Source organism: Balaenoptera physalus, assembly GCF_965194825.1.
Source record: "Balaenoptera physalus genome assembly, chromosome: 20".
Classification (NCBI taxonomy): Eukaryota; Metazoa; Chordata; class Mammalia; order Artiodactyla; family Balaenopteridae; genus Balaenoptera; species Balaenoptera physalus.
Window position 1 is genome coordinate 8,806,976 of NC_138901.1, and position 25,929 is coordinate 8,832,904.

Consider the following 25,929-nt stretch of genomic DNA (forward strand, 5'->3'; position numbering starts at 1 on the left):
GTTGTGTGGTCTGTCACAGTTCGTGCCACGTAGGTTGTTAGTGCCTCTCCCTCCCGGCCCCGCGTGCGACTCCATCCTCACCCTGAAGTGCCCCATCTGGAGACGCTGGTGGCCTCTGAGGCTGCTTCCCAGGCGGCTTCTCGAGGCTGTCATTTAGTTGGAGACAATGGCCTCATTGAGACCGTCCTGGTGCAGCAGTTGGCAGCCCTGTGCCTTCAGGGGGAGATTTCTCACTCTTAGGGAGCGCGGCCTCGGACCCCCTGGTTCCCTGTGTGTCAGCCTCTCCATTGTGTGCCCTGGAGAGCCGTTGTGCTCTGAAGACAGGAGAGTTAGAGCCCCCCAAGTGCACCTGGGCATGAGTGTGTGTGTGTGTGTGTGTGTGTGTGTGTGTGTGTGTCTGTGTGTGTGTGGGCTCCGCATGGCCAGCTTGGGGACCAGAAAGCCGGCCTCCCTAAGAGCCCCAGGAACTTGGAGTTATTGGGTTTTGGGGCTGATAGCCTCGGACAGATAGACGTGGGAAGGAGCGAGCAGGGAAGGAGGAGAGTGTCTGACCCAGAGCAGCAGTGGGTGATACAGGCTGGCAGAGCCAGGGCAGAGGAAGGTCGTGTGGAGGAGACACAATCTGACTGCAGTGGGAGGAGGAGCGCATTCAGGCAGCGACAGAAGCGGAGGAGGCCGGAATGAGCTGGTCCATTAGGACTGGGGCATAAAGAGGGGCCGGCTTGCCACGGTCGGACGGCGAGACCACGGAGGCCCGGGTGTGCCCACCCGCCGGGAGCCCAGACCGTCCTGGGGAGGCAGCCGGAGTGGCCGAGATCGGAGCCGGAGAAGTGCTGGTCTGTTTCTCTGGGGCCAGTGGGGGGCCTCGGCCTGGGCTGCCCACTCGGTGTCTCAGTTTCCGCAGGTAGGGTCAAGGTCCCGGTAGTTTCTGAGACTGGCGGACCTGGCCCCGTCTCAAAGCACACGTCAATGGCCGAAGGATGGAGGCCCCAGGGGTCACCACCAAAGCCAGGCGAGTTCCGAGCCACGGCGTTGCTGGGGCTGACTGTAAGTCTGAGCAGACTGGAATCCTGCAGCAGGGGGTCGACGGGCTCTGACGGGGTGTTTCCTGGAGGTTTGGGGCGATGGCAGTACCCAGGCCAGAGCCGCATGCCCTGCAGGGCAGACAGATAGCTGCCCCAGGTGGATATGTGTGTGGGGGGGGTATGGAGCGGGCACCCACAGTTAAATTCTGCTGATGCCCCACATCCCGGGCACATCCGCCCCCGTCCCTGAGGAATGCTCTTCTCTTTTCATCCTATTATTCCTGCCCGTCCCCTTCCCTCCCCTGGAGGATTGAGGGCGAGATCCTGAAGCTCCGTCACCGTCACCGAGGTGGCACGGGGATTCAGCCCGTCTGCTACTTTGGACGCGTCTGTGGACTCAGGTCTCCCGGGGGACTGAGAGGGTGGCAGTGTCCTCCATGGATGCAAACGTCCCACACTGGTCTTTGCCCTCGCTCTGAGGAGGATCTCAGGGCTCCGTGGAGACCCCCATGTAGGGGCAAGAAGAGTATTTTGTGTTTTGCTGATGCGATTTTTTTTTAGAGAGTCTCATTTTCCACTTTCCCCTGTTTGAAGATGGGCCTCAGGTGCTTTCCGTGCCCGTCACTCCCTGGGTGATGCGGTGGCCCGAGCGGTGACGTAGTCCCCTATCTGGCTCCCAGGCACAGAGCAATCGAACGGCGTGTTCTCTAGTGAACGCAGGCCAAATCTGCTATCGCAAACGCTATTACAACTCTGGTCTTTGTGTAACAAAAGCCCTTCCAAGTGCCAGCTGTTGGCCTACTTTCCCTAGCAGTGTTTGCTGTAACCAGATTTGCACGCGGAGAAAGAATCCTAAAAGTCCTTGATGTTGGTTGAAACACTGTCTGGCCCAGGACCCAGGAGCTCCGGACCCAGAGCCTTGTTCTCCCGCCTAGAGGACGTGTCTACCCTTCTGAACCCTCTGCCATCTCCTCGAGGACCCTGCCAGCCAGGTCCTGGAGCCCAAGTAGGCTCTAGGCCCCAGAGCATGAGAACGGGCAGAGGGCAGGGAGAGGGTCTCCAGGGGAGACGAGACCATGCAGATGCACCTGCTCGTCTGGGAGCCCAGACACCTCCTGGACAAGGGCTCCCTCGATGGCTGGATTCAGGTGCCCGTTTCCTCCCAGGAGGACAAGGCCTAGCTTTGTGACAGGTGCAGATCTGCCCCTAATTAATGCCAGTTGGCCTCTTGAGGGATGAGTCCTGCTTTTCAGCAAGACTCAAGGCCTCTTGTGGATACAGCCTCCCGCAGTTCTCATCTGGTGGCGGGAGACAGGATCTCTGGTGGCGTGAGGTTACTTGGTGGACCGGAGGAGCCGGCCTTGCCGGCATTCTGCTGGACTGTTAGAGGGATGAGTCCTGCTTTTCAGCTACGAGGGGACGGCTCTCTGACGGGTCCGACCACCACCGGCTTCGTTGGCCTGCTGCTCTTGTGTCCAGGGCCCGGGACTAGGCTCACCCACCGTGCTGATTGTGAGGCAGAGGGCGGACACACACGTGCCAGGTGGCAGAAGCGTCCCCGTCATCGGCTGGGCTGAGGGTCAGACGTGGGCCAGGGAGGTGGGTCGAGCAGGGAGGGACACCCCGTGCTGTGGGGCGTCGATCTGGAAAGGCATTCTGGAGGACATGGATCTCTAGGAAGGTTTTTTCTTCTTTGGTTGTGCCGCGTGGCTTGCAGAATCTTAGTTCCCGACCAGGGTTCGATCCTGGGCCCTCGGCAGTAGAAGCGCGGAGTCTCAACTGCTGGACCGCCAGGGAAGTCCATGTAGGAAGGTCTGAAAGAGACAAGTGGGCAGAGTTTGCATCCAGAGGGAGAGGGCCTTTGGGAGAAGTGATGGGTAGGGCAGCTGGGAGCCCCGCGCGGTGTAATGCTTAGGAGGGCAGGCTCACTCTGCCATTGCACAGCTGGGTGGTGGAGGGTGTCTTGGCCCCTGAGCCTCAGTTTCCCCTTCTGTTGAATGGGGTCATAAACACCGCTGTCCGCGGGTCGTCTTGGGGAGATAGCCGACAGCCTGAGCCTGGTGCCTGCTCGCGGGAGCGTGGCGGGAGCTGTTGGAGCTTGAGGTGGGGGGTCAGGTATTTGCAAGGAACGGGTGGGCGTGGACGCCTAAATGCGGGAATCTGCGTGACAGAAGGGAGGGGTTCAGAGGCCACCGGCAAGGGTCTCCCCGAGTGGTGACGGGGCGGTGAGTGAGACTGTGTAGCATGGTCAGCACAGCAGATTGGGAGCCTGCCTGGGGGTCCCCCTGAGTCCAGCAGATACTTGGGCTGCTGGCCAGCGTGGGAGCCCTGGCCCCGGCCCGGTGGACATCCCATCACGCTTTTTCACTCAGAGCTTGGAGGCTTGGGTCAGGTGGGCTGCAGGGTTCCTTCACTGGGGAGGTCATTCCAGTCTCCTCTGCATCCCCCCACCCCAGAGCGCCCCAGATGGGTGGACCAAGGGCCCGTCCTACAGACAGCGACACAGGCGTACGCTGGACGACCTGACTTTGAAGACAGTGGGGTCTGGCTGCCTGCCCGTGGCTCTGCTGGCTGCCAGCCTTCCTGAAAGGGGGTCGTAACTGGGAGCTGGTGTCGGGGACGGGGCGGGCTGACTGGGGCATCCTCTTCGACCAGCAGCCCTTTGCGACTCCTGATTGTGTTGCAGATCAGGAGCTAGGAGGATGGTCCCATCTGGGGCCAGTAGGGAGAGCCAGGGCTCAGAGGCCAGAGCTTTGTGCCTCGAGCTCGCCCCGGGGGCTGGTTAGGTCTGCACCCCTGCGCCCGCTGAGGCTGAGGGCTGGGGGGAGGGTGCCTGGGCACGGGCTGGGGCCTCTGTGCCTGGAGGAACGAGCCCACCAGAGTGTGAGCCCCCAGGCTCAGCGGCAGCCACGGCCAGCACTGTGCCCAGCACATGGTGGGTACTTGCTCAGGCCACGTTTCTGGGCGAGGCTGGCCTGCTGGTGGAAGCAGTGGCCTGGCAGCCCATTCGTGAAGGGACGTTGCCAAGGAAGTACTAACGTGCAGGTGGCATGCTTGCCCTGCAGGGGCCGGGGACTTGGCAGCTTGGTGACTGTGGTCTCGGCATGCCCCTCAGGGGTGCTGCAGCCCTCATCTTGGCGCTGGCTGAGCAGAATGGGGCCTCCCCTTCTCTTTTTCCTTGAATGTTCAGAGTTAGGGGGTGTTGTCACATTCCGAGATCAAGCCCCCTACCACGGTTCAGCTCAGCCATCACAATTATTGCACACCCCCGTCCCCCATTTCCCAGCTGAATGCCCCTCACTCGTTGTGCTGGGGGTGGGCTGGCTGCTATCAGAAGAGTCTCCCTGGGGTACAGACAGGACCACGGGGCCAGCAGCAAGGACCTGGGGGCCAGGCTCAAGGGATCCATGGTGGCCCCCAAAGCCAGGAGTCCCACCTTCCTGCCAGGCCAGGCCAGGTGCTCCCGATGGGCAGGAACGTGGGTGCATGCTGTAGACCCTCAAAGACCTGGCGGTGTGTGTAGAAGGGTGGGCTGGGGTAGGGGTAAGGGGTACCGGGCTACCAGATTTATCAGAGATGAAGGCCTCAGGGGATGTCAGTTTTTTGGTTCATCCCAGAAACCCAGCCAGGAAACCAGTTCCTTTGCTTTCTCTTGACAAAGCCACTGAGGAAAAATGGTCAAACAGTGGCTATCTTTCCAAAGTTCTCTCGGTTTTTCCCAAATTTGGAGGCTGAGTTGTTATGAGACCAAACAGACTGGAACTCTCTGGCACATGGTCCCAGAGGCTGAGGATTTGTCATCTCTCCGGCCAAACAGACCCAGCGCTTGGCCCCTAGACACCCCTGGCGCCTGGGGCATTTCTGGGCTCCGGCTGTTTAATTTGGTCTGGACAGAGCCCGGAGGCTCCGTTCAGCCTGGACCAGGAGATGGTCTAGAAACTTCAAGTTTGTTGTCATTTTTTAAAGTGCTGCCAATGCCCAGAAATTTAGGCGAAGGGACAAGAGGATGGTGACCTTAGAATATACACAGCGAGCCCCCCGCCCCATAGGACAGAGCAGGGGCTGCAGGGGAGGCGGGGGAGCCCCTGGGAATAAGGCTCCAACCTACCTCTGTCATTTTTGTGTTTGGTGTTCTTCTCTGTTGACGCTCTGTCTCATATTCCTGAGTCTCTGACAGCCCCTCCCGGGATGCTGAGCCCCCGTATTCTCCAGCCTTCTCTGCCCGCCAGGGTCTCTGGGCCGGCTGGGGAAGCCCATGTCTGCCCCAAGTTGCAAAATCCAGAGAATCAAGGGACCTGGCCTTGAACACGTTAGTGTGCCCTCCCCACACACGGCTTAGAGCTTCCTGTGTCCCTGTCCCCAAGAGCGGGAGTCTCTGCCTTCAAACACTGGGAGGGCCGGGTGGCATGGGGGAGGGGAGGCAGGCGAGGTGACCCCCCCCCCCCACCTCCTGTCCATTCCACTTGTCCTCTGGCTACAGCCTCCAAGGGACCATCTGATTGGGGGTTCGATGGGTGTTCCCTGGGTACAGATGGGGGGCAAGTGTACCTCCAGGGCCTCAGGAGGGTCTTGCGGGGGATGGGCTGGGGTAGGGAGTCGGGTTTGCCTTGCCGCCTGGGCCTTTTATAAGACTGAGTTGGGAGTTCCTGGGTCTGGTTTTTCCCTCTCTCAAACAAGGAGAGATTGGAACTCTGAGCTTTTTGCCGCCAGTGACCAGTCTTCTTTGATAGTTCTGTCTGGCTTTCTACCCCTCAAACCCACAGCCTTCCCCTGCCCTTCGAGGAGTGCTGGCTGATGGTGGCTCTTCTGGCTGCTGGGTTTTTGACTGTCCCCTGGGGCAAGGCCTGGGGGGTCCCGGACACCTCCTTGTGGGAGGTGCTGTGGCTGAGGGTCCCCCTGGGAATGGGGAAGGAAGCCACTGGAACACAGATGGCCCCCTCTCTGTGGGAGGCTAACTGATGGAACTTTTTGGCAGGAAGAGGGTGTGGTGTCCTAGGCAGAGTGGGCCTAGGTTCGGGCTGCCTCGCCGTGCCCCCTCCCCCGTCTCCTGTGAGATGGAGATGTTTCTGGTTCTGCCCATCAGTGGCCAGCAGTCTCTGGCTCTGCAGACTCTCCTAGGCAGGATCTCAGCCTGGACCCTGCTGGCCCCTCCCTGGGTGCAGGAAGCCGACCCTGGGCAGGGCTATCTCTCTGGCCCTCCTTTCCACGTGGGTGGGCAGTTTCCCTGTGAGGGGTAGGCCAGGCCTCTGCCCTGAGCCCCTGGAGACTGATATTATCTACAGTAAAAGCATACCAGTTTTCCTGGCTCCATCCCAGGCCCAGAGGGGTGGCCTTCTCTGCTGTCCCCTGCCTCCTGTCCCCCATCACAAGTCAGGGGAGGAGTGCTCTGTAGACTAGCTGGGTTTGGGTTTTTTCTTTCAGTTCAAAATGAAGTAAGTGCTGGAATCCCTCTGTCTCTGATGGGCCAGGAGGAGGATGGCCAGGGTGGGAGAGACAGTCAGCTCATTCGTTTGTTTATTCAACAGCTGTTTGTGGGCGCCAGCTAAGTGCTAGCTCTGTTCTGCGTTCTGGGGGTCCAGGCATGAGCCCAGGAGAGGGGTAGGTTCAGGAAGGCTTCCTGGAGGAAGGGACACCCAAGCAGAGTCCTGGCTAGGAGCTTACTAGGTAGGGTCTCCAGACAGATGGTGCTGGCTGGCTCCCGTTGCAATTTCTGCCAACTTGTAGTTTGTTTGGAAGACACTGTTATGCCCACACCTGGCACAGGTGCCCTTGGCACCGAGGTGGAAGGTGGTGGGAGGGGCCTGTGCTTTCAAGCATAGGTCGGGGCATGAAGAGGCTCCAGGCTCCATCTTTCCTCCTGGTCAGAGAGCTGGGAGGGACTTGGGTGGTGCATAGTCCAGGTGGGAGAGGGGCACGTGATGTATTCCTGTAGAGAGGGTGGAGTGGGTCTGGAGTGGCGAACTTTACTCCCTAAGCCTCCGTCAGAAGACCTCAGAAAGGGCTGCTTTGCTTTTCTGCTAAACTACAGAAGAAACCCTGGGGCCCCTTGGGGGTGACATGGGGAAGGCCCCATTCATACCTTCGCAGGTGCAGTGCAGAGGAGAGGGGAGAGGTGGGGTTGTGTCCCCTCCCTCCCTGGTTGCTGTGCCCACCGCCGCTCCTGGCCCTGGAGGAGGAGTTTGAGGGCAGCTGGGGGAGGGGTGGGGACACTGGTGAGTGCAGAAATCTTGCCCCTGGCCTGGCTGCAGCTCCAGTGAGGCTGGGCTTGGGTGGGGCCGGGGAGAGTGGCACTCAAATATTTACATCTCTCCTAATATTTACATGATGGTGCCAGGCTCCTGCGAACAGCTGCCCTGGAGCCAGCTGGTGGGCTCCGGCCTCCCTCCTGAATTTTTTATCTCTGACCCAAGTCCCAGCCCTTCCAGCTGTTCCCCCTTCTCTCACAGGTACTTCCTTTGACTGTGCTGGTTCTTGCTCTTCGTAACCGTCTCCTTATTGAGCACCTACTACATGCCAGGCCCCGGGCTGGGCACTTTGTATCAAGGGCTCTTGGTCCTCCCGGAGCTCAGCAAGGTGGACAGGTCATGCAGGTCATGGCTGGCCCGAGGCCACGCTGGAAGGCAGACCCCAGTGCACCTGCCCCCCCGGCCCTTGCCTGTGCCACCTCACAGGGCTCACCCTGCCTGGCTGGGATGGAAATCTCAGTCTACCTGGCAGTGGTGGGTGGCGACAGCTGTTTGTCCAGAGCCTGGGGTCTGGCAGGGGTTCCCTCTGCTCCCATCCCTGCCTCGTTGCTTTCCAGCTCCGTGACCACGTTTGTGACATGGGAATCACAGGGCCCATCTTGCAGGTGTGTGTCTGGGGCTCAGCACAGTACAGGTGCAGTGCTGGTGTGTAGCAGGCGCTATACGATTTTCGAGTCTGGCTTTTAGGGGGCGGGGTGGGGTTTGGAGGCGGTGCGGTGCGATGGTTCAGCACGCTGGCTCAGTTCGGCTTCACCCGTGCCCACGCTGTGATGTTGGGCTGGTCATTAGGCTCTCTGTGCCTCGGTTTCCCATCTGTAAAATGCGGATGAGAGAGAAATCTCTCCGTCTCCTGGAGATCACGTGAAGTGAATGAGCTAATGTCACAAAAGCCCTTAGGGTGGTGTCCGGTATGTGGTGAGCGCTCAGTGAACATTGACTGTTACAGATTCAAGGCAACAAACACTTTTTAGAGACTCATAGGACGTTCCAGGCAGGGCCCAAGGCCCTAGTGGAAAGTGGAACTGTCTTCGTCTGTAACAAAAAGACCACAGACTGGGGGGCTGACACAGCACACGTTGACTTCTCTCAGTTCTGGAGGCTGGACATCCGAGGTCAAGACTCCGGCAGATTCATTTCATAGATGGCATCTTCTCACCGTGTCTGCACAGGTCGGAAGGGGAGAGAGAACTCTCAGGGGTCTCTTTTATAAGAGCGCTGATCCCATGACGAGGGCTCCACCCTCATGACCTAATCACCCCAAAGGCCCCCACCTCCTAATGTCATCACCTTGAGGGGTAGCGTTCAACTTGTGAATTTGCGGGGAGCACATTGAGTGTGTAGCAGGGGCCAACATGGACGAGGCTGGCTCCTGCCCTCAGGAGGGTGACAGCCTCTTGGGAGGAATGTGATGGCCATTCTAGGGAGGAGGGGGAGGCTGGCTGGAGTCTGGCTGGGGTACTGGATGCTAGCGCTGGGCCTCTCTCCTGCCTGTTTCCTGGAGCAGGTGAGTTAGCGTGGAGGCCCTGGGTGGCTTTGACCTTCTCTAAGGTGCACACACCGTGGGCCTTGGGCAGATTTGGGGGCCTTGTGACTGACATGCCCGCTCGTCACACGGGCCTTTGCCCCGGCAGAGCCCAGTGTACATCCTTTGGTTTGTGACCGACCCAGGGGCTGAATGGTGGCAGCTGAGGCTGGACAAAGACCTTGGGTGCCTTAGGGGAAGGTGGGGCGGCGAGCAGAGCTGCTGGCCAGGGATGCTTAGGGTTTCCTTCTTGTAGGATTCTCAGGAGGGGGATGGAGAGAAGGCTTGTGAGCCCACGGAGGGCAGAGGTCCTCACCCACCTGCCCCCCAGACATACCCTGGGGTGCCAGGCCCACCCAGCCCTCCTGACAGAACCTCCAGGAGGCGGGGACAGTCTATTTTTTAACAAGCTCCAGAAATGATTCTGATCATCAGTTGGAGCTGAGAATGATCTGGAACCAGAACTTTAGAACCACAAAGGAATCTGGATAACGAGTGCAAGAATATATAGAGATGTGGGCTGTGGGATGCTGCAGGAGAAAAGCCTGGAGCCGTGTCTCCATGAGCCTGCTTTAAAAATATTCATATATACACACAGTGAAAAGATTGGAAGGACATTTGCCAAAATATTGATAGTGGTTATCTGGGTCATGGGTTTATATACATTTTTCCCTTCGTTTCTCCGTGTTTTGCAGATTTCCTGCATTGCACATACATTTTCTGTATTGCTTTTAGAGTCAGGAAAAAAACAATAGATATTATTTTTTAAAGTTCATTGTCAAAAAGAAAAACAACTCACCCAACCCAATCTCCCACCCCAGTTTGAGAGACTCAAAGTGACTAGTCCCCTGGCTGATGGTGGCCGAGCCAGGACCCCCGGGTCCCGCTGGCTCTTTCCAGCTCTGGGTTGGGGTGCTGGGTGGAGTGAAGCTTTTGCCCAAGCGCGCAGGCTGTGGGACCACCTCTGCAGGCACCGCCGGCAGCTGCATGTTTGGCTGCAGAGGAATGTGGCCAGAGCCTTGGTCCTCGACCTCAGCCCAGATGGGAGGTGGGCTGGCCGGGCCCCTCCAGCTCTGCTGAGTGTTTGGAATTGCCGGGCCTGTGTCGCAGGAGCGATGAGAGAAACTTGGAGCTGGTGGCAGACCCAAAAATGGCCCTCATGGGGTCATTCGGTGTCGCAGCTGGAAGAGACCAGGATGCTGAGGCCAGAGGGGTCAGCTGCCTGGCCCGGGTGGGGCGTAGACGGTACTCGTGACAACTCTGTGCATCGTCCGGCAGCCCCCAGCTCTGGGCTGTCTGCAGAGCCCCCCGCGCACCGCCCCCCAGACCCTCCTACACCTAGCAGTTCTGCTGAGGACAACTTGGCTGAAATTCTCCATTTTTAGTTAAGAAAAGAATTACTCCCACCTGCAGCCCTGTTTCCTGCAGGCGCTTTCTCTCTGCTGCTCTGGACCTCCCCCACCCAGGGGCTTTCAGGCTGGGGGGTTGGTTGTGTCCCTGGTGATGTAGGGGACCCGGGCAGTTTCCTGCTGTGTGTATGAGGGGGGGCTTGGCCCTCTCTGCCCCACGGCCGCTGCAGCTGGTGGCTGGAAGGGCCTGGCTGTCCGGGGGCTTTGCAGGGTGGGAGGTGATGATTGGCAGCTTGGGCCCCGCGTGGCCAGCGGCCAGGTCAGAGGTTATGGGGCTGAGTTGGCGGCGCTGGGTGGTAGGGGCGGGAGTGGAGCGTTCTCTGGCACAGAGGGTTTGGCGTATACTGTATACAGCTCTCATCTTTTCCCGCTCCCTCAGGCCAGAAGCGGAACTGAGAGGTGGTCAGTTTTGGGGGTGTGGCTCTGCGGGGGGTGGGTAGTTTACCTGTCCCCTGCAGCTGCGCAGGCTGGTGGTGGAAGGCTCCCACACTGCCTGCCCCAGAGGCCCTTCCTCTCTTGGGAAGAAAGTGTGGGGGGACCGGAGGCCGCCTTACAGGCTCATATTTAAGGCTGGTCACCCTCCGAGAATGCTCGGGGCACAGTGCCCGCCCTGCCCAGAAGACAGGTCTGTTCTGTCCTTCGGGAGGTTCTTCCCTAAACCTGGGGGAGTGGGGCAGGTGAACACTCAGAGGCTCAAAGAACAAACGTAAAGAGAAAAGAATAAGTGGGTCGCTGCCTGGAAGCCGCGGCTGGGTGGCCCCTGGAAGGTGCAACAGAAGAACAGAACAGCTGCGTGGCCAGTTCAGGGAGGCGGGGGGCAGAGATGGGTGAGGGGCTGGGAGTCCGAAGGAGCATGTGAGTGTCCTTTGGCCACAGCAGAGACCACAGGCCGGGGGCTTAAAGCACAGTTCTGAGTCCAGAAAGTCCAAATTCAAGGTGTGGGTGGGGCTGGTTCCTCCTGCCCAGCCTCTCCCGCCAGCTCCTGCGGGGGCTGGCCAACCGTGGTGCCCTTGACTGGTGGACACATCCCCCCAGTCTCTGCTCCCTGTGCCTCCGTGTCTCTCTCTCTGCCTTTTTTTAAAAAATAAATTTATTTATTTACTTATTTTTGGCTGCGTTGGGTTTTCGTTGCTGCGCGCGGGCTTTCTCTAGTTGCAGTGAGTGCGGGCTACTCTTGTGTGCGGGCTTCCCATTGCGGTGGCTTCTCTTGTTGCGGAGCACGGGCTCTAGGCACGCAGGCTTCAGTAGTTGTGGTGTGTGGGCTCAGTAGTTGTGGCGCACGGGCTTAGTTGCTCCGCGACATGTGGGATCTTCCCGGACCAGGACTCAAACCCGTGTCCCCTGCATTGGCAGGCGGATTCTTAGCCACTGCGCCACCAGGGAAGCCCTGTCTCTGCTCTTATGAGGACACTCACTCTCAGATTTTGGCTCCATCCTAAATCCAGGGTAATCTAATCTCAAGGCTCTTAATTACATCTTTAAAGACCCTATTTCCAAATAAGGTCACGTGCACAGCTTCTGGGAGTTAGGGCACGGAACAATCTTTGGGGGGCCCCATTTGCCCCTCTGTATCAGCCCGCCTTGGGGGCAGCAGAGCGTCTGGGTGTGGGTCGGGAGACCAGGCTTGGACGGGCTTAACGGCGTGACTTTGACTGATGGTCTCCCCGCGGCTCGGCCTCCCCGTCTGTATCCCCAGAGCGTGAGGGTGCCCCGTCTCCGATCCTCTGCCTGGTGGTGCAGCCGGGCCTAGAGGCCTTGCCCGGCTTGCTTTAGGTCTCCAGGGGGTCTCCCCAACTTCCAGGTGGCTGTGTTGAGTTGGCCAGGATCTGGCTGTTCCTGGTGAGAGCCTGGCAGGGCCTTGAGAGGAGCCCTGGAGGGGGCCTCACTCAGGTCCCACCAGGGCTCTTTGGAACAGCTGGGCAGCCCCTGGGAGCCCCTTCCAGAATCTCCTCAAGGTCCAGCTGTGGCCTGTCTCACACAACAAACCCACTTCCTCCTGTCAGTTTTCTGGACTCTTCCTTCTCTGCCAGCCCCCTCTAGCCCTGTGTCCTTGAGGGTAGAGACCAAGCCCTCCTGAACCCTCGAGTCGGCCTTGGTGCCTGCAGGGCCTTGTGGTCACGGACACTCCGTCCTCTGGCCCAGCGGAGCTTGGCTGGTCTGGGGTCATGCGCTGTGAGCCGCTCCATTCCTCGGGAGGCCTGGGGAGCAGCTGGGCTCCTGGGTGCCGCTGTGACCGGGGCCTGAACTCTGCTCCCTCGGGTCACCGTCCCCTGTAATTAGGCCAGAGCTCATATGGGCCCGGGCAGCACCCGCCTGCGCCCGCCCTCAGGCCACAGCACGGAGAGCTGCAACTGTCCCTCTGGCGTGATTAATGGAGGGCTCCAGCTGGGCCCAGCAGCCCCTGGTATTAGGCTTTTTTTTTTTTTTTTTTATGCATTTTTAAGTGTTTCTACCATTTCCTGCAGTAGTCAGCAGGGTGGTTCCTCTTCCCAGTGGATAGGGAACAGCCGCCACCCGCTACGCTGAGAACAGAGAAGGGAACAAACAGCAGCTCCACCAGGATGGACTGTCACGCTGACCACCAGCCTGGCAGCCCAGCCCGGTGCCGTGGAGCTGAGACCGCCCGGTGCACCCGGGGGCTCTGGGGTCCTGCTCCGCGCCCAGCCCAGTAGTGTGGGAAAGAGCCAGCAGGGGCGCGGACGGCTGTGAGCGGGCCAGCTTGTTCGCAGAGTCTTTTCGGGGATGGGATGATCCTTGCTCTGTGGTCGGGGGGTGGGGCTGGGGGAGCATCCAAGGAACAGCCCTCAGCGGGACCCTCTTGTTGCGGGAGGGGCTGCGCTCCAACCTGGAGCCAGCAGCTCAGTTCTCCGTCAGTCCGGACAGGACCCCCCCGGGACCCCCTCAGGGCGTCCGGGGCAGCCCGAGAGGGGCGTTGTGGGTTAAAGGGCCCTGTAACCTTTGAGCCCTCGGAGCTGCAGCCTGTGGCTTTGGTTTCGAAGTCAGTCCCCTCCCAGGGCCTCCCTCCTGCCCTCCTTGGCTGCCATTTATCAGGGGACCTTTGACCCTCGGAGGCCAGAAAGGTCCTCTGTCCCCTCCTCTCCCCCCAGGCTGGGCCGCACCTAGGCCCTCCTCCTCGGCCTTTCAGGAAGCCTGGTCACCACCACCCCCAGCGTCCCCACCCTGGGTCAGGAAATTCTTCCCCTATCTGGCCCGCATCTCCTCACGTGCGGCTTCAGCCCCGTTCCGTCTGTCCTCTTAGTGGAGAGAGCCCACAGCTGGCCTAAGAGGGGGGAGGACAGATGGGTCTACATGTGCTCATGTTCCCATAACTTTAATTTCATCAAGGAAAGAAGGAAGTCCAGTGTCTCAGGGTGACTGTTAAAGTCTGCCCAGAATGACCCCGGTGTCGCCAGAACCAGGGGGACTGGGAGATGGCCGGAGCGAGAAGAGGCCCCAGGTTGAGAAGTGGCTTCCTCGGAGCGTTTGTTTTGGTTTGTCTCTGTGTTGAGAGATTTCCTGAAGCAGAAGTTGCTATGTGGCTGTCTCATGATGCTTGCCAGGGTCTCCACTGTCAGGCTGCTCCCCAACCCTGAGAGCCGTCACCCCAAGACCCTTCTGTGACGGCAGGGAGGGGAACACCGGTAATGAACCCGCCTTAGGTAGGCCGACCAGATAATTCGTTGCCCCGATGGAGACCCTGTTGGGAATGAACAGGGTGCCCTGATGGACGACAGTGGAACAACGGGTGTGAGCTGGGACGTCCCAGGTGGGCTGGACACAAGGGCCCTGCCCCAGGAAGACGGGGGGGAGGCTCGCAGGCCAGGGGGCAGCCAGCGGCAGGAAGGGGCTGCTGGCCCAGGCGTTGGCAGCTGTGAAGGTCTGGGGTGACCTGATGGCTGACTCAGGCTGAGAGGAGAGAGGTCCTTCCTGCCAGCCAGCCCGATTCCAGGGCACCCATGTGCCCCTCCCAGAGCTGGTGAGTCACCGCGGAAAGTGGCTTCGGCATCAACAGAGGCTGAGGAGGCTGAACAGAAAGGCCACGGCAGCCGAAAAATCTGTTCTCTTGATGCGTGAATTTCCTGCGGCTGCAAAGTGCCACAGACCGGGGAACTTCAAACATAGCAATGTGGTCTCTCCCAGGTCTAGAGGCCAGAAGTCGGATGTCAGGTGTGGGCAGCGTTGGTTCCTTCTGGAGACTCCGAGTGAGAGCCTCTACCAGGCCCTTCTCCCAGTTTCCAGTGACGGCCGAGAATCCTCGGCGTCCCTTGGCTTGTGTATGCGTCCCTGCATCTTCACACGGCCTTCTCCTCTGTGTCTTCCTTTCTGTCTCTTACAAGGACACCTGTCATGGAGTTAGGGCCCACCCTGATCGAGGATGATCTCACTTCGAGATCCTTGCCTTAATTACATCTGCAAAGACCCTTTTCCCACATCACTTTCACAGGTTCCGGGAGTTAGGACTCAGACCATTTTGGGGGCCACTGTTGGACCGATGTCCTCTGCAGACAGCATGAGATTTGGAAGCCCTTGTGAAGGAATCGGACAGGACCCATTCTGGGTGGATTACACTATGTAGCTGGGCTGGGGAGGGCTGGTTCTGCCCGTGTCCTTGCTAGCCAGGGCGCTAGGGAGCTTTTTCCAGGGAGAAATTAACGTAATGAATTTGGGGATTAAGAGAAGGTCTGGAATCCGAGGGCTGGCTGTTGACCACAGCTGCCACTGCGCTCCCTGCCCGTTGTGAGGGGTCTTGTTCGTGTCTCGAGTTGAGGGGGCCAGGGATCACCTTTGTACTCTTTTTGTGCCTGAAAATGTCATGGGCGGGAAGGGCTGCGTGGAGGGTCTCCCTGTGGTGAGTGGCAGCCTGGGAAGGGAGGAGGGGGCCTGTTGCTTTCTCTTGGCCCAACTTGGGAACCCAACTGGCAGGCACAGCAGACCTCCTTCCCACGTCGCTGGTCCAGGGTGGGCCATGGGCCAGGCCTCCTGGGGGGGGGGGGCTGTGAGGAGCAGGAAGTCTCCCTGGAGTGCCCGTGTCCTAAGAGCCAAAGTAAAAGACAATCCTCAAGATAAATTGCGGGGTGGAGGGGTTGACCTCACATCTTTCACCTGGGCGTTAAGACCCCCTGGTGAACCTCCAGTTCTCAGGGACACCGGGCCCGCCCCACGTGGCCCCTCAGGGCTGAGTGAAGGTGGCTTAGCTTGGTCCTGTTGTCCAGAGGGCACAGGCCGTCCCTGTGGGACTGTGCAGGGTGCTGAGATGCGGGCCTGCATCTGCTCAGGGCCGGGAGCAGGGGCTGTGTGCCGCCTTCAGCCACGTGTGCAGCTAAGCCCAGGGCGGCCAGTGCCCTTGGCCAGCACGCCGGGACCCGGAGCCGGAGCGGGAAGCAGGATGGGGCTGGCACTGGATGGGGTTCTTAGGCTGCCGCTGGCCCTGCAGCCCAGCCAGGCCTGCCCAGGGAGGGCAGGGGAGAGGCCCGAGGGGAGGGTTTTGAGCTGTGAGTGCCAGTGCTGGGCCTTGTCTCTTCCTTTGTTTGGACTTTGGCTGGTGTCTTGTGTTTCGCAGCGGGAAACCCAGGGCCACCCGCTGACAGCGCTGTTTACCGATGTCCCTATCCAGGCTCTGCTCAGCCGCTGTGTCTATTTTAAGCCCTTCCTTTTGGACTGTTTTACTTCCTGAGGGCACCCCCCTCCCACTTTCCCCATCTGCATCCTCTTGCCTGCCCTGAGCCTGCCGCCCCCCACCTGCTCTCACCTGCCCTCTTAGCCCTGCCCCTCCTCCACTGGCCGCCCGAGGCAGTTCCTGAGACGAGGATTCAGGTGGGAGGTGATCCCAGGTGGTCCCCAGGCATGGGAGTGAGCACCACTGGGGGTGCTGGGGGACCCTGCACCAAGCCCCCCAGAGTGTTTACCCTCCAGTTACTGCCTAAAGGCTGTGTGCCAGGGAAGCACTGTTAACCCCTTCCTGCCTTCCGGGCCTGGGCACCAGGGGGGCGCCGGGGGAGGCCCTCGGGCACAGGGGAAGATACTGGCCGTGGGTGTGATGGACACGGGTAAGGCACGTGCAGCCTCGGCCACCAGCGGGGTGACCACACATGCACGTGTGCACACCCACCCCCCGGGGTGCACACACAGATGGCAATTATACCAGCAACAGTCGTGATTGCTGCCCGGGCACCACTGTGTCAGCGCCTCAGCATGACACATGGGGAAGCGGATGCCCGGAGGTGACTGTGCTTGTGCCGCCCCCTGTTTGAGCCCCTGCATTAGGCCCTGAAAGCAGGGGCCCAGTGTGCGCCCAGGCCGCAAGGCCCCCACGTCCGGCCAGCTCTCTGCTCGTCCGAGGCACGCAGGGCCTTTGTCCTGCCCTGCCCTCTGCCTGGGATCGTCCCCCTGGCCCTGCCCTGCCCGGTTTTCCCCAGTGAATTTGTTCTTTTGCCGGGACCAAATCTTGCTTTTGTGGCCTTGGGTCCCTTTCCTTCGGAGGATTGTTATTTCAGGGACCGGCCCGTTGGCCCACCGATTCCTGTTCCATCTTCCCTGCTGCCCTGGAGGGAGCCTGTCCGCCCAGCTGCAGCCCCAGCTCCCTGTCCTCACGGGAGAGCAGGAACTGGGGGGGTGCATCCAGCCCACCCCAGGGGTCGCACACGCTCCGGACTCACTCTGTGGGTCTGATGGCCCTCGCGCTTAGCTTCAGGGTTGAGTTTTCCTGTGACCTTTCCCTGCAGCCTCAGGCCAGGGAGCAAGGAGGTGCCCTTCGCCTGGCACCCTGTGTTCCCTGGGTGTCTCACCCTGGCTCCCAGGTGGCTATTGTCTCTCAGGACAGAACCTGCTTTGCTGCTGCCTGGAGGAGACTCACTTTCACCAGGGCCGTGCTCCTGGAGCCTGAGCCCAGAATCAGACCCCCTGAGCTGGGCAGTGGCCACGTTGCTCCTCCCACTGGAGCTGACCATGGCTTTGTTTTGACCTTGTTCTCTAACATTTCTTTGCATGACATTTGTCCCAGGCTGGAGCAGGGCTTTGTGGCTCACGCCGTCTCCCCTCCCCAGACTGAGGCCCGCGGTGTGCTCCAGGAAGTGTTCCTGGAGCGGGGAGAGGTTTGCGGGCAGGCAGCGTGCCTGCGGTCAGAGCGGGGGCCCTCACAATGGCCTCTTGTGTGCGGCACATTCCTCCTTAAACAGGCCCAGATCCAGGCTGCTCCTGCCTCGACCCCCATGCGCGCGACGACGGGAGGTTTGCATCTGGCCGGGCGGCCCGGCCTCTGCAGCAGCCGAGACTGTAGGTGATGGACCGGGAGAGGCTGGGCTGGAGGTGCAGTTATCCACACCCTCCCCCTCTTCTTAGCAAGGTTTGTTTTTTAAGAGCAGTGTTGATGGTTTTATCCCCTGAAAATATGAAGTGACCCACATTAGCATAGGCACTCTGGGAAAAGGCAGGAAAGCGTAATGAATTAAACGGCCACCTTAATTCCATCCAGAGACGGCTGTTTTCCTCGAATGTGCGTGCACCCTGCACATGTGTGTGTGAGATGAAGTCAGGCCCCGTGCATACATCTTGGATCCTGCTATTTTTACTTAGTATTCTCAGCATTTCTCATATTCAGAACTGTGATTTTGATGACTTTGCAGGACTCTGGCATATGGGTTCAGAAGAATCTACGTAAACTCGAATTGTTTCCAGCATTTGCTGTTTTAATGCTGATGCAAACATCCCGTACATAAATCTTTCTGTACGTCTGATGATTTCCTGGGGGTAAATTCCCAGCAGTGGGCCAAAGGGCACGACAGTCTTCTGGCTCACGTGCTCGTGGGGAAGGGCTGATTGGGGCCGAGGAGGGCTTTGGGGAGCAAGCAGCGTTCAAGCCCGGCTTTGGGGGTTCTTGACTTCACGAGAGGGAGAACGGGAGCATTCTTATTTGGGAAATGGTGTGAGGATGGGTGGGCCCCCTGTGCCCTGTGGGAGATGTCAGTCCTTTTCCCTCCCAGTGGCAGTTCGGGGACCCTCCCAGTACAGCCTGGTCCCATGTTTGTTTGGTGCCCCGCAGCCATGCAGTTTGTCCTGTCCGCTTCGGGCGGGGTTGGGGGGGGGGTGTCTCTTGCCTGCCCTCTGAGGGCATTTAGCATCCTGCAGACAAAAGAGGAAGCAGCACAGCGCCACTCCCCACTGCCCTGGTCCAGTGAAAGGCCACTTTTCTGCCCGTCGGTCCCCCATCAGATGCGGTCACGTGGGGGCCTCCAGTCGGCACTCTTGCTGGCTTCCTCGGCCGCACTTGGACCCCCTGGGCTGCCTCTCCGCAGGGAGTGGGGGAGAAGAGTAAAGTGCAAAAGCATCCACTGCCATGGTGGGTTATAGCCATTCTCCACGGAGGGAGTGGAAGGAGTGTCCAGGGTGAGTTTGACCCTGGGAAGGGAGGGGTCGCTGTGCGTGTTGGGGCAGGACCCGGAGCGTGTGTTTAGGACTTCCGCTGGGGGACGGGATGCTGGAGGACCCTGTCCTGCCAGCTTCGTGACAAGCCATCTCCTAATTCTTCCCAGCTGGGTGCTAATTGTGTCATGACATTCTCTGTGTAGAGGCGGCTGCTCCTAGGGCATCCCTCGCGCAGCCTGCCTTAAAAAATGATCTTTGGTTTCATCACCAGATATTCTGGTGTAAATCTAGAGCAATGTTGTTCTCGTGACGACTTCTCCCACCGTCCGGGGTTTTGTGTGATTCCTGGAAAAGGAGGCAGCTTTTCCTCCTCTGGGTGTCTGATACAGCAGTTCTGGAGCTCGGCCACGCTTCCATTGGTCCATCCGTTGGACGTTTCTACTTCTTCTTCTTCTTCTTCTTTTTTTTTTTTTTTTTCACGTTTTGGCCACACCTCGCGGCTTGTGGAATCTTAGTTCCCTGACCAGGGATTGAACCCGGGCCCACAGCAGTGAAAGCGCCGAGTCCTAACCACTGGGCCGCCACGGGAAGTCCTTGGACGTTTCTTGAGAGGGGCTGGGTGCAGAGTGGACGTGACAGCACCAGCGGGAAGGGCCCCAGACAACCTTGTAGCCCAGAGGTTTCATTCCTCTAACGGTCCCTGTGTTAATAACCTCCTGTGGCTGATGTAGCAAATAACCACAAACAATGTGGCTTAAACAACAGAAATTTACTCCCATGGTTCTGGAGGCCAGAAGTCCAAAAGCAAGGTGTCGGCAGCGCCAGCTTTCTCCAAAGCTTCTAGGAAAGAATCCTTCCTGGCCTCTTCCAGCTTCTGATGGCTCCAGGCGTCTTTGGCTTGCGGCTCCATCACTCCAGTCTCTGCCTCTGTTGTCACATGACCTTCTTCTCTGTGTCTCTCAGATCTCCCTCTTCTTTCTCTTATAAGGACACTTACCGGACTTAGAGCTCGCCCTAAATCCAGGATAATTTCATCTTGAATCCTTACCTTGATGACATCTGCAGAGACTTTTTCTAAGTAAGGTCACATTCACAGGTTCTGGGGGTTAGGACTTGGATGTTGCTTTTGGGTTGGGGCGGGACACTGTTCAACTCCCTACAGAACCTTAGAGGAAAGTGAAACATCTCAGGCCTGGTGCCTCCCTGCTCTGGGCCCACAGTTACAAACCTGTGATCCGGTCTGGCCTTTATGTTGTGCTTAGAAGAAGCACCCGAGGCCCAGGAAGGGCTGGAGGGCTGGCTTGCGGTGTAACAGAGGAGAGGACTCCTGCTCTCTTCCCAGGGAGCCCCCCTCCCCCAAAGCCAGTCCCAGCAGACTGGGATAATCAGGATGACACGGGAGGGAGTGGCGTGAACTGCATGGGGCCACCACTGCAGGCTTTGGGAGGAGGCAAGAGTGAGCCTGGCTTTAGCGGGGTGGGGGGGGGGGAACGACTTGAAATCCTTGGGTGGGGGCAGTGCTTGTTTGTGGGGACGGCGTAAGCCGTCAGGAACCCCCATCAGCCCTGGATGTTTGCTGAGCAGTGACCGTCCTGATGGTGGGAACAGCCCTTGTCCTCTCAGAGAGAACTAGACTAATGGGGGTGTTGGTGCTGGCCAGTGAATGCCTGGGTAGATAATATAGCCGAGTGCTAAGCACGCAGATAGTATGGGCCCAGGGAGTGGCATGTGCCAGGAAGAAACCCAGAGCAGCCAAAGAGAGGAGAGGGTGGCGGATGGGGCCGGGTGTGTGCGTTCTGTGTAGATTTGTGTTCCGGGGAGCAGTGATCTGTGTGCCGGCCAGTCTGGTTCAAAGTCATTGCCGAATCGGGCCTCCCGACTCGGGGAGGCCTTTGCTTTGGTGTAGGGTCTGAATTCATGAGTTGCAGTTGGAGGTGCATTCAAATGGGCTCCCCAAGGAGGGGGCTCTCCAAACAGGGGGCTCTCCAAACAGGGGCACAGACCTTGTCGGGACTCCCAGGAAAAGTTCGTTTTATTCCCGTGGGGCAAACCTGGGAAAGAGCCCTCACCCACCTAGTTCCTGTTCTCCCAACTTGGCCCCAAGGAGCTAACGCCAAGTACTCCTGGACATGCACGTGCCTAGGTGGGTGGGGTGTGGACCCCTCCTCCAGGGAGCTCACAGACAGACAGGAGCCACCATCGGGGACAGTTTGGACAGTGCTCTCGGGGTGGGGGTAGACCAGATGTCTCGGGAGGCCCTGGGAACCATGAGAGGACAGAGTTCCGGGCACTCAGCCCTGGACTTTCTGGCCAGTTTAGCAGGCACTTGACCTCTCCCTGGGCACTTGAGGCTTCTTTGGATGGGCAGTTTGTACCCTGCGTATCTTGCTGGACAGCCCCCAGTGAGAGGCAGAGCTGCGCCAGGTGGGGTCCTTGCACAGGCACACCCCTGCCGCACTTGGCCATGTGCCTTATCAACCTGAGGTCACGGCAGGGCCCACTGGCCGAGTTCAGCCCTTGGATGTGATTTCCTTTGACCGCACAGTGTTTTTAAAGGGGCTGTTTTGCTTTGTTTGTGCCAGCATTTAAAAATCAGGAGATAACATATAAAAAAAATCCAGATTTTCAGATTCTCTTGAATCAGGAGCTCTGGCCACATTGCACACACATGCCTGCTTGGCCGCAATGAAGCTGAACAGCAGGTGTGTCCCTGAGTCAGTGTGTGATGACGCGCCCGCTCCCAAAATCTGCACAGCTGCCTCCCTCGGAGGACATTTCCCATCCCTGCAGGGCCTCTGGGACCGTCGAGCTTTGTGACTCAGGATTTTGTGCCCTCTGTCCACCGAGAAGGAGGTGTGCCCAGGGCTTAGACAGGGTCCCCCAGGGGTGTCACGTTTGGGGAACTGGTAGTTCCGGCAGCCAGGTATCAGGGTCTGGGGTCTCCCTTGCTTCCCCCTACATCCAGTGCTTCAGAGCACACATGCCCCTGGCCACCCACCCACTCAGCCACCCACTACACCCTGGTCTTCTGAAGGAGGTAATGTCCACGGGGAAGAGACGAGGGCTGTGTTGGAATTTGGAGGAAGGAAGACTGGAGGGAGGGGCTGCTCAGAATGGCCCTGAGGGCTGGTGTTGGGGGCTGGAGACCAGCTGCGGGCTGGGGGAGGAAATTGAGGGGGGGTCCCTGTAATCCTGGGCTCCTGGGGCTGTGAGGTGAGGTGGGGAGGGGGGTGGGAGAGACACTGTGGGTCGCTGAGGGCCCGCTGTGGGCCCGGCTGGGGAGGAACTGGTGCATGTTCCTGCCCCGCGGGCCCCTTTCCACTCTGGTCTTTATAACCGGGAGCAGCTGGTTCTCGTTTGCAGCACGCTGCAGGGACTGTGGGGGTAGTGGCTTCTCAGGCACTGTCCCCACCGCCTGGGAGGGAGCAGATCCTGGCGGAGATGGTGGGTGGCCGGGGGGGAAATGCTGGGCTGTGGGGTGGGAGTTGGGTGGTCAGTGTCCTGCGTGGGCCCAAGTCCGGCTGGGGCAAGTGGTGTAGGATGGAGGCAGAAGCAGCCGGTGTGAGGACTAAGAAAGGCAGCGGTGTGAACTTCGCCCAGGATCTCCATTATTCCACCAGAAAGGAGTAAGAACCCTGGACCTTGGAGTTAGACACATCTTCCGGCTCTGCTACTCACTCCACGCCACTGGGCACTTTGCTTAAGCACTTGGGCCTCGGTTTTCCCATCTGTATAAGGGGCTTATAGCATCGTTTACACCATGGGGTTAGGGTGGGGAGTAAATGTGCTTATGCACAGTAAGCCTTGCCCGTGTTAAAAGTTCCAGCGTTGGCTGTCCATGCTGTTATTGATTTGGTGGTGACATTCCCATCGAGATTCTTTTTTTTTTTAAATGAATTTTTGTATTTACTTATTTATTTTTATTTATTTGGCTGCGCCGGGTCTTAGTTGCGGCACGCGGGATCTTTTTAGCTGCGGCATGCATGCGAAATCTGGTTCCCTGACCAGGGATCGAACCCGGGCCCCCTGCATTGGGAGCGCAGAGTCTTAATCACTGGACCACCAGGGAAGTCCCCCCATCGAGATTCTGATTGGTTATGGTTGTGGTTGTTATTACTGGGGACACCTTCCCACCGCTGCTGCTGCTGGTGGTGTTTGCTGATGGTGTCTGTGTTGGGTGGAGGTGAGGAGGGAAAGAAATCAAAGGCCCCTCCCTTGAGCCAGAGCATCCTTATAGAAAATGTAGCTGGCGGAACCATGGCCACGGCAGGACAGAGAAGACAGAGGGCGTCCTCCAAGCTTCCGCCTTTTCTCTCTCTCCCAGAACACGTGGCTGCTGGTGCCTCAGTCCCCTCGTAGAGTGGGGCTGTCCTCTCTTCTTCCTGAGAGGTGAAGGGCGCAAGAGTCTTCCCGGGGGCCCCTTGCTGTAGCATCCCCGCCAGCTGCCTTCTGACGTTCACTGTTAGCGGGATGTTCCCAGGGGTTCCCGAGCCGCCTACTTACCACATTCTCCTCGCTTTCTCTTTCAGCCTTGAAAAGATCTTTTGAGGTCGAGGAGGTCGAGACGCCCAACTCCACCCCAACCCGGAGGGTCCAGACTCCCCTGCTCCGGGCCTCTGTGGCCAGCTCCACGCAGAAGTTCCAGGACCTGGGTGTGAAGAACTCAGAGCCCGCGGCCCGCCATGTAGACTCCCTCAGCCAGCGATCCCCCAAGGCTGCCCTGCGGAGGGTCGAGCTCTCGGGGCCCAAGGCAGAGCCTGTGTCTCGGCGCACCGAGATCTCCATCGACATCTCGTCCAAGCAGGTAGAGAACACCGGCACCGCCGGGCCGTCCCGGTTTGGGCTCAAGCGGGCTGAGGCACTGGGCCACAAGACGCCAGAGCCCACCCCTCGGAGGACGGAGATCACCATAGTCAAGCCCCAGGAGTCAGCCCACCGGAGGATGGAGACCCCCACCTCCAAGATCCCTGAGGTGCCCGCCATCCCCACCGCCGACGCAGCCCCCAAGAGGGTCGAGATCCAGGTGCCCAAGCCAGCCGAGGGGCCCGCCTCCCCCATCCCACCCCAGACCCTGGAGAATTCGGAACCCACCCCGATGTCTCAGCTGCAGAGCAGGCTGGAGCCCAAGCCCCAGCTGCCCGTGGCCGAGGCCCCACCCAAGAGCCAGGAGGGTGAGTAGCAGGTGCTGGTCATCCGTGCTGCAGTGATTTGGGGGGCGGGGAGCTGGCTTTGCCCTGGAGTCTTGGAGGAAGAAGCTGAATATTGAGGAGTGGGGGCGCGTATACTTCCGAAGGCTGAGGGGAGGGCACTGGCAGCTCTTTCTGTCCACGGGGGATGGACCGAGATGCAGCAAGTTGGATTTGAGTTAGACTTGGCAAAGAATCTCTGGGTTGTGGAGGGCCCCTGTTAATTGGTCCACAGGGCCGTGGTGTAACCTCTGCTGTGAGCCCAGGACTTGGGGGCAGGAACCGGGGCAGGCTCGTGTCGGGGCTGGATGGGTTTGAGACCCTAGGACAGGCTGTCACATTCTTGGTGGCTGGTGGTCACTGGGCCACGGGGAGGCAGGCTCCTGCTCGGGAAGGCGTTGTGACTGCCCTGCTGGTACCTGCGGGGCAGCGGGTGAGGAGGGGTTTTCTGCATAGGAGGGTCTTCCTCTTCTTCCTTCCCAGGTAGGGAGGGTCGTGGCCAGATGCAAAGGGAGCACGAGAACGCCTCACCTCTGCATGCTGAGGTTTTCAGGGCTGCCTGGAGGGGGTCCCAGGCCAGGGAGCCCCATGATTCCTGCTCACAGCTCCGTTGGGGGGTGTTCTGCTTGGCTACCATCCTCGGAGGGTCCAAACCCGGACTTGTGCTCACGGGGAGCTCCCAGGGGAGGTGGTGCCGATCCCGTGGGACACCGTTACTGCCCCCCCCCCCAGGGAGGGTCTTGGGCCCATGGGCTGTGTTAAGGTGCCGGCTGGGTTGTAAGCCCAGTGAAAGCTGGGTCCAGTTCTGATCCCGGGACTCGGGGCTCAGTAAATGTTCAGTAAGTGTCCTTTGGGTTGAACAGGCAGAACATTCTGGGATTTTGATATACCTTTTAAAAATTATTTTTAATGGTGGTAAAATACACATAACAACACTGACTGGTGTAGCCATTTTTAAGTGTACAACGCATGGGCGTTAAATACGTTATGCTGTTGTGCAACTGTCACCGTGACCCATCTCCACAACTTTTTCATCTTCCCCACCTGGAACTCTGTCCCCATAACGTACTAACTCCCCATCCCCCTCCCCCCCCACCCCCTGGCACCCACCATCCTACTTTTTGTCTCTACAAATTTAACTACTCTGGGTACCTCATGTAGGTGGAATCCTAAATATTTGTCCTTTTGTGTCTGGTTTGTTTCTCTTTGCACATCTTCAAGGTTCATCCATGTTGTAGCAGGTGTCAGAATTTCCTTCCTTTTTAAGGCTCAATAATATTCCATTATGTGCAGACCACACTTTGCTTATCCATCCATTGTTGATGGGTACCTGGGGTCCTCCTACTGCTTGGTTCTTGTGAATAAAGCTGCTGTGAACATGGGTGTGCAAGTATCTCGAGTCCTTGCTTTGAGTTCTTTCAGGTTTTCCTTTTTGAATGAGAATTTTCCTGTGGCCAGTGGACTTGGGGGCTTGTGATGGGGTGGGGTAGGGGCGTTGGTGGAGCAGCTGCATTCTGCCCAAATGCACATTTGACCGAGCAGGTCGGGTGGGCCGAGGGGCTGACTGAATTTCCTCTGACGTTGGGCCACACTGTGGGCAGCAGGAACCAAGAGGTCCCTTCCAGCCCTGGTGTGTGAATCTGCATCTCCCCAGATGTGACCCTGCAGAGCCACGCCACCCCCCAGGTGCGCTGGTGCCGATGTCAGGATGCATGGCTGGTGTTTGGGGAGCGGCCAGGAGGCTGTTTCCTACGATCTTCTGCTGGTCCAGGGCCTTTGCTGCCGGATACAGCCCCGTCACAGGGGGGAGGTGTTGGCGCTCAGCTGAGTCAAACAGGATGTGGCTGGGGAGACGGTTGTCACCGTCCAGATCTTGATGACAGTTGGCACTGCGTGCCCGAGGAGGTGGTCCTGCTCTGGGGGACAGGCAGGGGGTGTCTGCTCAGGGTGGCACCGGCCTGGCTCGTCAGGGCGGGCACGTCTAAGAACGTCTTCCTCCAGCGGCAGCCGCTGGTCAGGCCGGACCGTGGGGACCGGTCAGGCCAGCTCTGCCTCGGGAGCGGGACGTGAACAGCGGCCGTGGAACCAAGTGGGCGGGGCTGTGGGAGAGCCCCCGGGAGCCCGGGCCTCATCAGCTGAGTTTTGGAGAGGGTGGGATTGAACCAGGGAAAGACGGGCAGA

The 25,929-nt window shown here is 59.0% G+C and overlaps 1 protein-coding gene across 7 annotated transcripts in view; it reads left to right on the forward strand.

Moving 5' to 3' along the window:
• Nucleotides 1–25,929, forward strand: part of SEPTIN9 (septin 9) — a 196,577-nt gene that overhangs the window by 92,961 nt on the left and 77,687 nt on the right. For all 7 annotated transcript variants that reach the window (XM_082442691.1, XM_082442695.1, XM_082442692.1 and 4 more), the window contains one exon: nt 23,092–23,733. In XM_082442691.1, coding sequence (XP_082298817.1) covers nt 23,092–23,733 — 642 coding nt within the window. The remainder of the gene's footprint in view (nt 1–23,091; nt 23,734–25,929) is intronic.